Source organism: Rousettus aegyptiacus, unplaced genomic scaffold (genome assembly GCF_014176215.1).
Source record: "Rousettus aegyptiacus isolate mRouAeg1 unplaced genomic scaffold, mRouAeg1.p scaffold_m13_p_4, whole genome shotgun sequence".
Lineage (NCBI taxonomy): Eukaryota > Metazoa > Chordata > Mammalia > Chiroptera > Pteropodidae > Rousettus > Rousettus aegyptiacus.
The window spans coordinates 32072921-32086103 of record NW_023416307.1 but is presented as its reverse complement, the minus strand read 5'-3'; the positions used below and the strand labels follow the sequence as shown (position 1 = coordinate 32086103).

The window sequence follows — 13183 nt, the reverse complement described above, 5'->3', positions numbered from 1 at the left end:
TTTAATAATTAAAAATAAAATAAAGTGAATTTTAGCTAAGGACATTTTTACCCCTTCAAGAAGACATATCACCACTTTGTTCTTATTGTATTGTTGAAGGAAAACATGGAAACGGGGAGAAAGCAGATAAAATAACCTCCCTTATTTAAGAGTAGGGTGATGCCACCTTGTGGAGAAATGTTAGTATAGCTGTGTTCTCACAGCATCAAATAATAAGGGTTTTAAGAAAATACATCAAAAACTATACTTCTCTTCAAATAGTCACAAACGCCACTTGATAATCTGACAAGCTGTTTATTGCATTACTACTACATGCCACGTAGCACCATTTGGCCCTGAAATTAGAGAAGGGAGGGTGAAACCATCTCTCTGTAACATCCTGTTTTTTTTTCTCTTATTGATTTCAGAGCACTGTTTCTGGTTACAGCATACAGTACTATGGTAATGCTAATGGTGGTTGTTGAGCAAACACTAGGTGGGGAGGAAGTGGGAACAGGAAAAAAAAATTAAAACAGCTGAGGGGTAAAATGGGCAGAAGAGCAAAGAAAAATGGAGAGTAAAAGAGAAATCTGATTAAAAGGAGAAACATCAAAGAGAAAGTTGTGGAATGCAGATGAGGAAGAGGTACACTGAGCATTTGGTTTGAGTCTTCTCAGGTAAGGCCATTTGGCCATGGTGTAATCCAATTTATTATAGCACATTATGACGGTTTTCTCTCTCCAAAGTGAATTTTAAAATTAAAGAACGGTACGCATTTTATAAATGTTACTTTAAAAATGTAAATACATTGACTTTAACAAAATTTTTTTAACCCATAGATTCTATCTGAAACATAAAATAGCTTCTTTTTTAAGCAGTTCAGGTACCAAAATGATTGACTCACCCTGAATTTATACTGTGTGCTTCTTTTGAGATTTTTCACAGTACAAGTTAAATCCTCTCCAGTGTATTTTGGGTGGAAAAGGTTATCCTGAAAAGGCAAAGCCAAAAAGAAACATCAGTATCATCAAATCTGGGCACTAAACACTTTCGTATGCAGGATTTCCATATTGCCTCTTTCCATCATCACCAGGGAGCCAGAGGTATGGCCGCTGTTGCAAAAAAAGTGTCAGGATCCCATGGTGCAGTGGATAGCACTCCAGCTTTCAGTAAAAATTTAACTCAAATCACACTGTAATTTCTCCTGGGTTTGTTCAGGCTTACCGCAGGGGTGATACTGATTTAAATGAAAACAGTGCTGAGAGAATGAGAATTTGGTTTGAAATAGATGCCATCATATGCTTTTCTCAAAAGCAAATTCTGCCTGGCTACTTAATAAGCATTTTAAACAAAGAACTTCACCACCAAGTAGTGCTATGTGACAAACCAGTGTGTACTTAAAAAATTTTTTTTTATTTAACAATTTTGTGAAAAAAAGCTTCTTGCATTGAGGTCTTCACTGCCAAACTGTAATGTGCTATGCAATAAACTGTGGCTGAGATTTCTGACCACACAGTGTCCTCTTCTGGTCAAGGAAGAAAGGACAGCATGGATGGGGAAAGTATGATCTAAGAGGATAAATGACCCATTAAAAGCTGAATGTACAAAATTCATTCCACAGTATTCTCATTCCAATATTACGGTGCACCTTCCATATAACAGGCTTTCTTTTCTACTATCTAGGGCTTCAGCACTGCTCAAGAACAGACAAAGCCCTGCCCAAAGAAACTTATATGCCAGTTGGAGGTGATTAAAAAAAAAAAAAAAAAAACTATATAAATATAAAGCATGTGATATGGTATTAAGTGCTATGACAAAAAAATTAAGCTGGGTAAAATAACAGAATGGTGGATTTAGTAAGGTGTTGCTCTCGATAGTTGTGCAGGTTAAATAAGGCAGCCACATGTGGCTCTTTACATTAATACAATTAAAAACTTAGTTCTTTAGGCCCATAGCCATATTTCAAGTACTCAATAGTCAGGTGTGATCAGGTACTACCTTATTAAACATTACAAACTATAAAACATTTCCATCATCACAGAAAGTTCGATTTAGACAGTGGTTTTTACAGGGTGGTCAGGGAGGGGCTCTCCAAAGAGGTCACATGTGATTAAGAGACCTGAAAGAAATGAGGGAAGTGAGTCAAAGATATTCGGAAGGGCATTCTAGCCACAAGGCTTAGCAAATGCAAAGTCTCTGAGGCCAGGACATGGCTGGTATGCTCAGTAAGCCTACAATGGCCCGCTACGAAGGCAGTAAAATAAAGATTCTGGTAACGCAGGGACTTGTAGGCACTGTAAGAATACCTTATAGGTACTTGAAGGCTTTTACTCCAATAAGAGAGAGGAAGGTACAGAGATGGGGAGGTTTTGAGCAGAGGACTGACATGATCATATTTTATCTAACAGGACCATGCAGCTTTGGGTGGAGAATACACTCTAGCGTAGTAAGGATGAAGGTAGGAAAAATATTTAAGAGGCCATCAGAACAATCCAGGGGCGAGCTGATGGTGGCTTGTAAGAAGGTAGCAGCTATGGAGCTATTGAGAAATAGTGAGGTTTCTGAATAATTTCTGAAGGAGGGTTTTAAAAGGATTTGCTGACTGATTATATGTGGATTCAAGGATGACTCTAAGGGCTTCTGGTTTTCCAAATGAAAGGTTTGGGATGACATTCACTGAGATGAGAAAGGCTGTGGAAAGAACAGGTTATTGCTGGTGGTGGCAGTGGTAGTGGTTGAAATTAAGAGTTCGGTTTTGAATTTATGTAGGTATTCTAATTTGGTGTCCAACAGTTATGACAATACTGACTTATACAGAACACATGCAAGGTTATAAAAATGGCAAAACTTACATTTTCGTCCTCCTGGATTTCCAAGGTATAGGTGACTACTTCCTCAGGTGAACAGCCTTCTGGTTTATTCCACTGCAACGTGACCCATGTGACCCCAGCTCGAACAAGTCTTGGGGCAGAAGGCATCTGAGGAATGTTTCCTAACGTGTAGCACACCACCTCTTGGCTATAGCCACTGCAGAGAATTAAACCCAGTGAGACACATATTTAGGAGCATGTGAGTAGCCTCGGCTTTTTAGAAAAGAAGAAAAATAACCCTGGCTACTGCCCAACTTGCTTGAGTTGGAGAGTTCAGGGTCTGACAGGTTGAGCAAGCAAGAAAGGCTTTGTGTGATATTCTCTACAACAATTTTCAATTCACGGATGCACCAGTTCCCCACTCTCTCTTCAGTCTGCTCTGAACAAAGCAGACCACGTTACAGGACAATATATTTAAAGAATTTGCTTGACCCCAAAAGCACCCAGAAGAAAGTACAACATAGTGCAATGTTTACCAAACTATGAGCAATAACTACCAAGGGGCCTTCAAATAATTTACAAATATGTACAAGTGCAATTTTTCAAAAGTTTATGGGAGCTTCCAATCATTTATAAATTCTTGAACCATATTAGTCTTTATTGCTATTCATTTTTTAACCAGTGGGCTCTAAAAATACAATGGCTATCATGGGTAGGGGGGAAGGGCTGAAAAACCTTTTGATATTAAGTTTTTTAGGCTGGAAAGGCAGTTGGGGACCAATGGTGTGCTGAACCTTTAAGAAGATTTTCAATAAGCAGTGATGAAAGAAAAATAAACTCCCTGTAATCTAGAGGTACCCAGGAAGTACAACTGAAATACATCTTTATCCACTGACGCTTCACTGTACACCTGTTCTTGTCTTTCTTCTGAAGCCTCCAAGCCATGCTGTCCTAGACAGTCCAGATTTTCTCCAATCCTGTGAGTATCTGTGCTCAGCTATACAACAATAGCCGGCCAAGTACCCTTTTCTTTGTATTAGGAAATATATATAATTTAAATAAGCAATGGAATGAATAGCTTGCTAAGGTGATGAAAGAAAAAGGCACATGACTTGAAAAAAATAAAGCCCCAAGAGGATTTCTTTCAAAATCTGCACTGTTACCTTCATTTTGGTTCTGAGACCCCTAGCGGGGCCTTTGCATTATGGCTTGCAAGAAGGCAAAGAGGCCACACAGAGGCATTTGTCACCTCAGCAGGGGCCTTCTACCCTTGATTAAGATTCATTCTCCGGAAAAATCTCAAATTGGTTCAGTGTGGAGGCAGCAGGTGTCCTCGTGCTTTCCAGCAACGTGAGAGAAAAACTCAGAATCACTATACAAATAAGGACAAGAAAATGTCATACCTGGTGCCAATGTCATTCCGAGCAGCCAGCCTGAATGTGTACCCCATTGCCGGACAAAGCTTTGTCAACTTGTAGTGCTTCTGGCTCCCAAAGAAGCACTGTCTGAAACCACTGTTTCTTTTCCCCTAAAAGAAAAGTGAAACAACACACATAAATTTTTAAAAAATAAATAACCATAAGAAGGGGCATTTTGAATAACAGTTTAATTTCCCAGTCTGGATGAACAAAACCAAGAGAAGGAAAGATTCTAGGCAAGTGTTCATGTTGCACATAAAAGTGCTCTACAACGAAATGCCATCCTTAACATAAAGGCATTATAGATAATTCTGTAACTGAGACAAGTAATACACTGTGCTGTGGGATTTTGAAAGTGACTTGGGTTAAGAAAATTAAAAAAAAGTCCTCTCAGCTACAAGGCAATACACAATTTCTAAGATCTTCTTCCTCACTTGGGCCGGTCGCATTGCCTAACATGACAAACAAAGCGCAGACTCAGAGGGATCGCTAGCTCTGGAAATGCACAGCCTTTTCCAGCAACTGCCAAGCACCTGAAGATCAGTCTGGGCTGCTTAGCGTGCCACAGGAAGCCCTCCCCAGTCTCTTCTCTCCTGACCAGCCTTGCAGCAGCCATCAATCCCCCACATGTACATTCCAGTGATGGTGAGCTGTTTGTTCACTGATCCCTAAATATTGGTCACATGCCTTTGAATCATTTTGTCCACATCTGCTTTCCTCATAACAGTGCTTCGGACAATCTGGGAGCTCAATCAATGCTCGCAGAGTTGAAATGAATATCTGATAAGCACTTGGAACATAGGCTGAATTCATTTATATGTATTTCAGGTACTCTTAAGTGTCTTATGAAACTATAAATATATTTTTAATGCCTTCCCAGCCTTACATGATGCTTCAAATATCTTGAAGTAACAAGAAAAAACTCCAGTGGGTTTTTTTAATAGACCCTGAGTAGAAAATAACTGTGCTGTGCCATGCTTTAGAGGCATGAAATACTCACATGAGCAGTTTGCTACAACAAATATTTCATACCCATAATTCACAGTATTTTATCTACGGTCATACAAAGAAAACTACATGCTAACACTAAATGTATTTTAGCATTTTAAAATTAATCAGATGGTTGTGCCCATCTGACATGTCTGAAGTTCTCAATTTATTTTTTAAAGAAGAAAGCATATTTTTCTCCTATGCAAATTTAAACCTTTCCTTCCTTCATTCAAGCAGGCCTCCAAATGCTTACCACTAAAACACGTTCCAGGTGAAGTTTAATTAAAAATAAAATACATACACAACCAGGTTGAAGCATCACTAGAGTGAATAGATTAAACACAACCATGCACATTCATCTTCGAACTAACCCTTCCCAACCCTCTCCATCTTGAGCAGGAAGGAACCGGAAGTCCTAGTAGCCTTTAAGATCCAAAGCTCATTTTATCAAGGGTTCAAAGTACATTCAGGTACAAACAGTAGAGCATAACATTTTTCAGCTGCTACTGGAGTGAAGTCACTGTGCCCTTCCGCTTACTTTGAGTATTAAGGTTGCTGCAGACAATTTATTCATAGAAAAGCCATTTATACATACATTTGCATAATTACATCCAGTGTCTGATTACACTGTGAATGCCCTGGTATGTTTTGTAACCATTTCAGGCTGTAGCGTGACCTACCTTTTTCCTCCTCTATTTCTGAGCTCAGAGTAAACAGAACAAGAAAGGCACATCCTGCCGCCACGGAAGCATCAGCCCTTCCAAACCCGGCGTTGGCTCCCCTTCAATGCCTCATTTTTCCTATTTCTTTGTTTGGTCTCCTTTACTCATTTCTGGTGCTTAGAACTATAGCCAGTAAATAAAAGTCAGTCTGTTCCTTACTAGGTTGATTTGCTTTAATACAGTGAAAACCAGACTATGACTTAAAGGAGAAAAAAAGAGTGGGGAGACATCAATGATAAGCAGATTTTTTCTTTTAAAGGGCCACAGCAATTGGGTTCACTAAAGAATTGTGGGCAGGGGAGAGGGAGGAGGCATTCTGTAATCTTTAAGACATTTTCCTATGTTGCTAACATTTTTATTTTTAATTTCTACTTCAGTATTGGGAACAACTGCTAAAATAAACTCCAACTTGTTTAGACAAAGCATGCCAAATTTTCCATCTTAATATCTTCCAAGATGTACTTACTACTTTGTGTATAGTCTTCAGAAAATGAAGAAAGACCTAGGGCTGCTGGAACCTTAGAATCAAGTTTTAGAAACAATATCTGTAGCGTCAGAAGAGGTAAGAGTACAAATAGTTCACAGAGTTAAAGAAGTAAGGCTTATTGGTGCATTTTTAGAATTCACTGAGAATAAAGCAAAAACAAGGGAAAGTAGGTTAAAATAGTTCAGACCTGAAAGAAGTTTATGACATGGACTTTAATATAAAAGAGCTAACTGGGGGGTGGGGGGGATTCATAAAAGTCGCTGGAGAGCAAAATGACCTACAGCTGAGAGGTAAGCAAATGAAGATGGAGAATGCCAAGGGCTCCAGCGATCTGATGGCTCACGCATCACCCTGGTCGTCTACGAAAGTCGGGCTCCCGTATGGTTCCGGGGCTTAGGGCTTTAGAACAAGTACATGTTCAAAGGCGATAAGAAGAATCTGTTTGTAAAACAAGAGGGAGCCCAGGTCGCAACAGCAATTATAAATAAAATATTATCCGGGTCTTACTGACAGAAACAAATAGAATTAAAAAAAAAATGCTTTAGAAGACTGAAAGATGCAGATAAATTGACAGGAACGACAACATGAATGTTTAATCTCTGTTCATCAGAAATTAAATATGTCCAAGCCATTATTGTCAATGAAGCTTTACAGATGACAAACCATAACTTTTATATTTTAAAGGTAGTATGGTCCCAAATGACTGAGAGATTATAATCTGTGGCAGGTTCCCTCTTCTAATAAAATCTAAACTACACAGGATTACTGAGCTTTACTTGGGAAGGACACTTACTTGCCACTAGTGGTGTGTCACACAGAGGAGTTAGTGGTGTGTCACACAGAGGAGTTAAGAGTGGGAGCCTCTAAAGGCCCAGGAGCTAGCTGGTCCACAAGGGAAGAGCTGATGCATGGGTGCCCGGCAGTACCCTGATCCAATGTAAACTGGACGATGAGGCATGCAGCACACAAGCAGTCAGGATCAGAACCTCCCTAAGACAAGCCCCTTAGCCCCCCCGTCCTCCTGGGGACAAGAACTCCACTCTGATTAGAGAAAAGGGTGCAAGGAGGCTTCAAGCCCATATATATCCTTGGTCATTCTGGAGCAGACCTAGCCATTAGGCTACATCAGAAATGAAGCAATGTACTCCCAGACAAGTCCTGGACTAACTTTTTACTGCCAGGGTCCACAAGCCAAAAAGAACAGATTTTCAGGGTTCCCTGGCTTGTTTGCCTTTATAATTTTAGGGACACCCAAATTATTGGGTGTCATTCAAGGACAAAGCTAATCTTTACTAGAATGTGACAAAATCTTGAAGTAAAATCAACTGTGTGCTGATAAACTTCATGGCACACAATTTGGCATGAGGTGAGGCATTACGAACCTGTGTTGCTTCTTTTTTTCAGTTGAGTGGTCCTCACAGTTTTTGTTAATCTGTCGTCCCACACCCAGACCTAGCCCGAGAGCCCTAATCAGTACCCTGGGCCTTGAGACAAATGGAATTGGTCAAAACTGCTCTAGGAAAGCACTGGATTTACCAGCAAGCTGGCTAGTGTACACGAAATATATCACATTAATTCCCTTCCAGTCCCTGAGCTCCCTGGGAGGTTTTGCCTCTATTTTATCTTTCTTACAAATGAACAAAAATGCATTGCATATTATCTATATTCTAGACCTCACGGGATCGGCTCATCCTCCATTCCCTGTAGCATGTCCCAGGCAGCCCGGTCCCCTCTACTGGAATCTTATTTACCACAGAGTTCACTTGGCCATGGCTGGACATCTCATTTATCTGATCCTTGGTGAGCAAGTACCTCTTTTCAGTTCTAGATTCACATCCTAAAAGAATTCACCATCTTTAGGGGAAAAGTCCCAGGCTTATATCACTAAGAACAGGGGTCCCCAACCCCCAGGCCACAGACAGGTACTAGTCTCCTGTTAGGAACCAGGCCGCACAGCAGGAGGTAAACGGTAGGCATGTGAGAGAAGTTTCATCCATATTTGCATCCGCTCCCTCGTGCTAGCATCACCAGGAGCTAGCATCACCGCCTCAGCTCCACCTCAGATCATCAGGCATTAGAGTTTCATAGCAGCACCCATCCCTGGTATCTAAAAGGGTGGACACCACAGACTTAGAATACTATACAGTCTATCAGCAACTGACTCTGTGTTGCTCCATTCTCATCCTCAGTCACTTTTTAGAAGGGTCATACATTTGGTTATAAGTCTAGTAATAATGGGTCCAGATGTTCTTCTGGGTCCCATAAAGTTAATTCTGAAGAATGTCAATAGCCTTCAACTTTTTGCCAGATTTTGAAAAGGCCCAATCTTGGAAAGGCTTGCGGAGAGGGGAAGTTTGGAGGAGTATGTAAAATGTAGACCTATATGGCTATATAGCAGAGGAGGATTGGAAACATCTCGCAAAATGTGTTAATAACCTCAGGGACAAAGATATTAACCCTATCAAACAGTACTTCATTCATTAAAATATTTGGAGTTAAATTATAAACAGAAAAGGTTTTAAATATTTTGAGGCACATACACTCTATTTTCTTATTTTATCTTCTGCCATTTTACTACCCACTTGAATATTTTCCCATTTCTAATATATATAGTTAAAAAAAAACTATTAAAATTATAAGATGTTTCTTATCCACCTCCAACAATTAAATATTTGGTTGACCTCCTGTTAGTCACCCAAAGGAATAGGACACATGACCTTACTTTTTAAGTGCAACAACTGAGGCAGAGACATTAATTGGTAGGCATGCTGTTTATCTCATGGGTTCCCGCTCCTTGTCACTGAGAACACTTCTGTTTGTTCACTAAGTGGTGCTGTGCCAACGAGGCAGGCCCCCGCTGGCTGGTGAAGCTGCTCTGAGGACAGGGTGTGAGCTCTGTCTGACCACTGTACTGCTGCTGGGTACACATTTGTCTTACTTCTCCCTTTACCCAGAACACTCAGAAGAGAAGAAGGGATAGGAAAAAGAGTTATGTCGTACTTTCAAAGTCCATGACCTTGTATCTAATAATCTTAGGGCGTGGTACCTCAAAAACACCATGTGCTATACAAAGAAAAGGAATAAAGATTTATTAATGGTTTCTCATGACTAAGAGTCAAAATAAGTCTTATGTCACACGGTGGTGATTTGAAACATCTGAAAATTCTTTGATATCCTACCACTGAGGAGCAAAATCTATGGCCCTTTCCCTGGAATGTGCTTGTGACTCACTTGTAACCGACAGAACGTGGCGGAAATGAAGCTGTGTGACTGCCAATGCTAGGTCTGAAAAGGTGATGATGAGCTTCTTTCTTTTCCCCAGAACACTTACTTTTGTGACTCTGACTCCCTAATGGCTGCCATGCTGTGAGGGAGCCCCAGCTGAGGTCCCATCGAAGTTGACAGTGAACAAGAGACTTCTAAGTGAAGATCTGAACCCCCAGGGAGCCCTCCCAGCTGAAACTCCAGCAACTGTGAAATCCAAAGCCATCCCCCCAAGTGTCCTGTCTAAATTCCCAACTAGAATCCATTAGCATAAGTGACTGTATTAAGCCATTAAGTTTTGAGGTAATTTGTGAGGCGATATTATACTCATCTATTTTGATGTCTATATGTTTATAGTCTGAAGTTTTTCATTAAACTTTTATAAAATCCTCCTGCACTATAAATAACCAAGAGGTAAGGGAGTGGAAATGTGCATTCCAGTACACAATGTTTAAAGCATAGTTGGATAAAGACTTCTATTTTCTACATGTACTTAGCACTGGAAGCCATCTCTGCAGAGATTTGTAAAATTATTTTTGTAGAAGATAAAAATGTAACCAGGTTTCTCCATGATAAAGATCAAGCAAACTCATTAATCAACAGTATAGGTACTTCACCTTACAAAGATACATTTTAGACTGAATTAAGATTTTTAATAATGTTATCCTAAAAGTTATAGAGAATATGGGGAGATTTTTAAATACAGACATGTAACGGTCTTTTGGTGATGGTTTAGGTATGGCATAGCCCAAATCCACAGGAGTAAATAAATTTAAAAACCTTTCAAAGGATCTCCACTTGTAACCTCTCTGTGGTATGTTTATAAACACATAATGGAATAAAGTTCCAGTGGAGAAACCGAGTTACAGGTGGGTATGCCTATTTGAAAACTGGTATCCATGTATATAAAAAGAATTTGATTCTCATAAAATCCAACTAATTTTAAAGTTCAAAATGTTTAAAAGTAACTGTGTTAATTTGTAAAACTATGTAATTGAAAGACTGAAAATGATTTTTTCTCAAGTTGGTTTTCCTTCTTTATTAACTTATGTATCTTTATAAAGCTGTCCTCCATACTTAGGAAGATCAATCAACTAAATGGGTTGGCTTCCTACTAAGGAACTTAACAGTATCCGCAGCTAATTTTATACATGTAACTTAAACATACTCCAATTAATTCAGGCTACAATATTTTCCTGCCAGGAGTAATTCTGTAGACTGTGGGGAATATGATTGTTTTGGCTAACATTTCCAGCTATCCTGGCACTAACAACCCTGGAAGCTGGTATTTCCAAAACTGGCACTAATAAATAAAGTTGGCTGATATTTTTAACTGCCTTCAAATTAATAGATTGGAAATGATCCTTCCTGTTCCTCTTCCTAGAACAAGAAAACAAGAACGGCCAACACGAGGGCACCAGAATCCATTGTGAATTGGCTCTCTTTGGTCCTGTGACCTGAACTCTTTCTGATGCATATTCTTGATCTATGGCCTCTTTCCACTGACCTTCTATTACAGGTTCTTTCACAGCTATGCCTGCTGCCTCCCTGATCTGCTCTTACCAGGTTTGATAAGTGCCTGCTAAATAAATTACATATCAGTTATTGTGTGCTTGTGGCCCATGATGCTAGATCCAGACATGGGCTGAGTGATCTGGGCTGGGCATAGTTTAACCAGTCAGAAATGGCAACGATAAATCAAATAAAAAATAAAGTTGCATCGGCCAACTGAACTACTGCCAGGCTCAAAGATTTAGTCTGTTAGTATGTCTGTATTTAGAAGTTGTTCCAGCACTGGCTGACCCTAGGCAACATCAAAGATAAATGTTGGCTTGAGAAATAAGAGCATGTATGTGCAGCATAACCATATATAAGAAGAGGTTCGTAACAGGGAGGTAGAGACGGTCCACAGCTTGGAGGATTCAAAAGTTCTCTGTGCCAAACCTCACTCTCTCCTCATTGATGCCTCTTTTATTTTACTGAGCACACTGGCATAGAGGAACTTTCAAAGGTGAGAAAGAGAGTGGGACAGTTTGTGGTCGTAGGTTAGTAAATAAATACCACATGCATTTTATCCCCTGGCACACTAGTTTTTTTCTATTAGTGGGAGAGGCTTAGCTGCCTGAAATAGCCGACAATGATCACCAGATCCTTTGACTTAAACAAACGTAATTTTCCCATATATCCCTCTAAATATGGATGTCGACTACTTTGATAAGATCATGTGTTGAGACTGTCCCAGTGAAGGAAAAGGAAAGGATCAAGGAGGTGATTTTGGAACAGGCAGCTTATTCTATTCACAAGTGAACCAAAAGATGGATGGGTTCAGTCCATCCACCTAGTCAAGGCCCAAGGCTGCTATCTTGTAGCTGGTAACCCACAAGCATGACAAACATGAATTGATAAATTGGGTATCAAGGACCAAGATGGATATTTGTAATTTAGCCTCACCTAGAAGCTCTCAACAAAGTCTGCTGCCCAAACACATAACTCCATCCTGCACAGATACGACAAATGGTAAAACACAGGGAGAGAATCTGCTGCAGAGGTGCAGATGTCTGGGGCTGAGGACCCTAAGACAGAGGGCTCCTCTAAACTCTGCTCTGCCTATGGTACCGTGGACCTTTCTCAGTTATTAAATCTTTCCTAGCCTATTTTCCTTCAATAGGAGATACAGGGGAGGGAAGCTATTCCCCTGGCTCTCTTGGACATGGTGGTGAATATGTGATGTGGCAAAACACTGCCACTCAGCCAAGTCACTGATTCGGTTTAAGGTACTTGTGTGAAAGATGTTTTCTGATGGACAGAATGCCAAAGAAACCTAAGACCAAATTCTCCAATCTCTATGAGGGCATATTCCCTGAGAATAACCAAAAGAGCACGTGTGCCTGGGCAAGTGGCACCTCCCCCTAAACTTTGGCCAGGCATTCGGCATGGGTTGGGGAATAGAAACTGGCCTTCCCAGTTTTCTCCACTAGACCCACATACCATGCAACCTAAGGGAGCACGGCCCCTCCGAGAGAGTGTCAACTCCATTTTCAGAGGCTCTCCTCAACCACTCTGTGAGACTCCATAAGTCACTCTGATTGCTGATGCTTTAGTTCCAAGAATGGCTGCTGTCAAACCAGAAAAACCATGTGCAAATTCACTTGGGCAAAAGCAGTCTGAAAGATTATCAATACTACTCAACACCTAAGTTTAACAGTAATCTGATTTAATAAACTAGTTTCCAAGTACCTCCTATGGGGCCAGCTTAATTCCTAAAATGAGCAAAGTGGGCTCCTCCTGAACTAGATGCCCAAGAAGTGACAGTCTGGGGCCTGCTACCCACTCCTGGAGGTATTTGCAAAAGGACTGCTGAGCACTGCCCAGCTTGCTAATGGTTCCCCAGGGCATTAAGGGTTCTACCTACTGCTGGTGTTTCTGCTCTATTTCAAATTATACTTCCCTTGATTTCCGTTGAATTTATTCCATTCTTAATCCACTATGTTCTACAGCTGTGTTGGTTCATTA

The 13183-nt window shown here is 40.3% G+C and overlaps 1 protein-coding gene across 2 annotated transcripts in view; it reads right to left on the bottom strand.

Annotated features, from left to right (window-relative positions):
- FNDC3B (fibronectin type III domain containing 3B) overlaps window positions 1-13183 on the bottom strand; it is a 299021-nt gene that overhangs the window by 53383 nt on the left and 232455 nt on the right. For both annotated transcript variants that reach the window (XM_016155721.2, XM_016155639.2), the window contains exons 12-14: window positions 4193-4317; window positions 2832-3006; window positions 884-970 (exon numbers count right to left, since the gene is read on the bottom strand). In XM_016155721.2, coding sequence (XP_016011207.2) covers window positions 884-970; window positions 2832-3006; window positions 4193-4317 — 387 coding nt within the window. The remainder of the gene's footprint in view (window positions 1-883; window positions 971-2831; window positions 3007-4192; window positions 4318-13183) is intronic.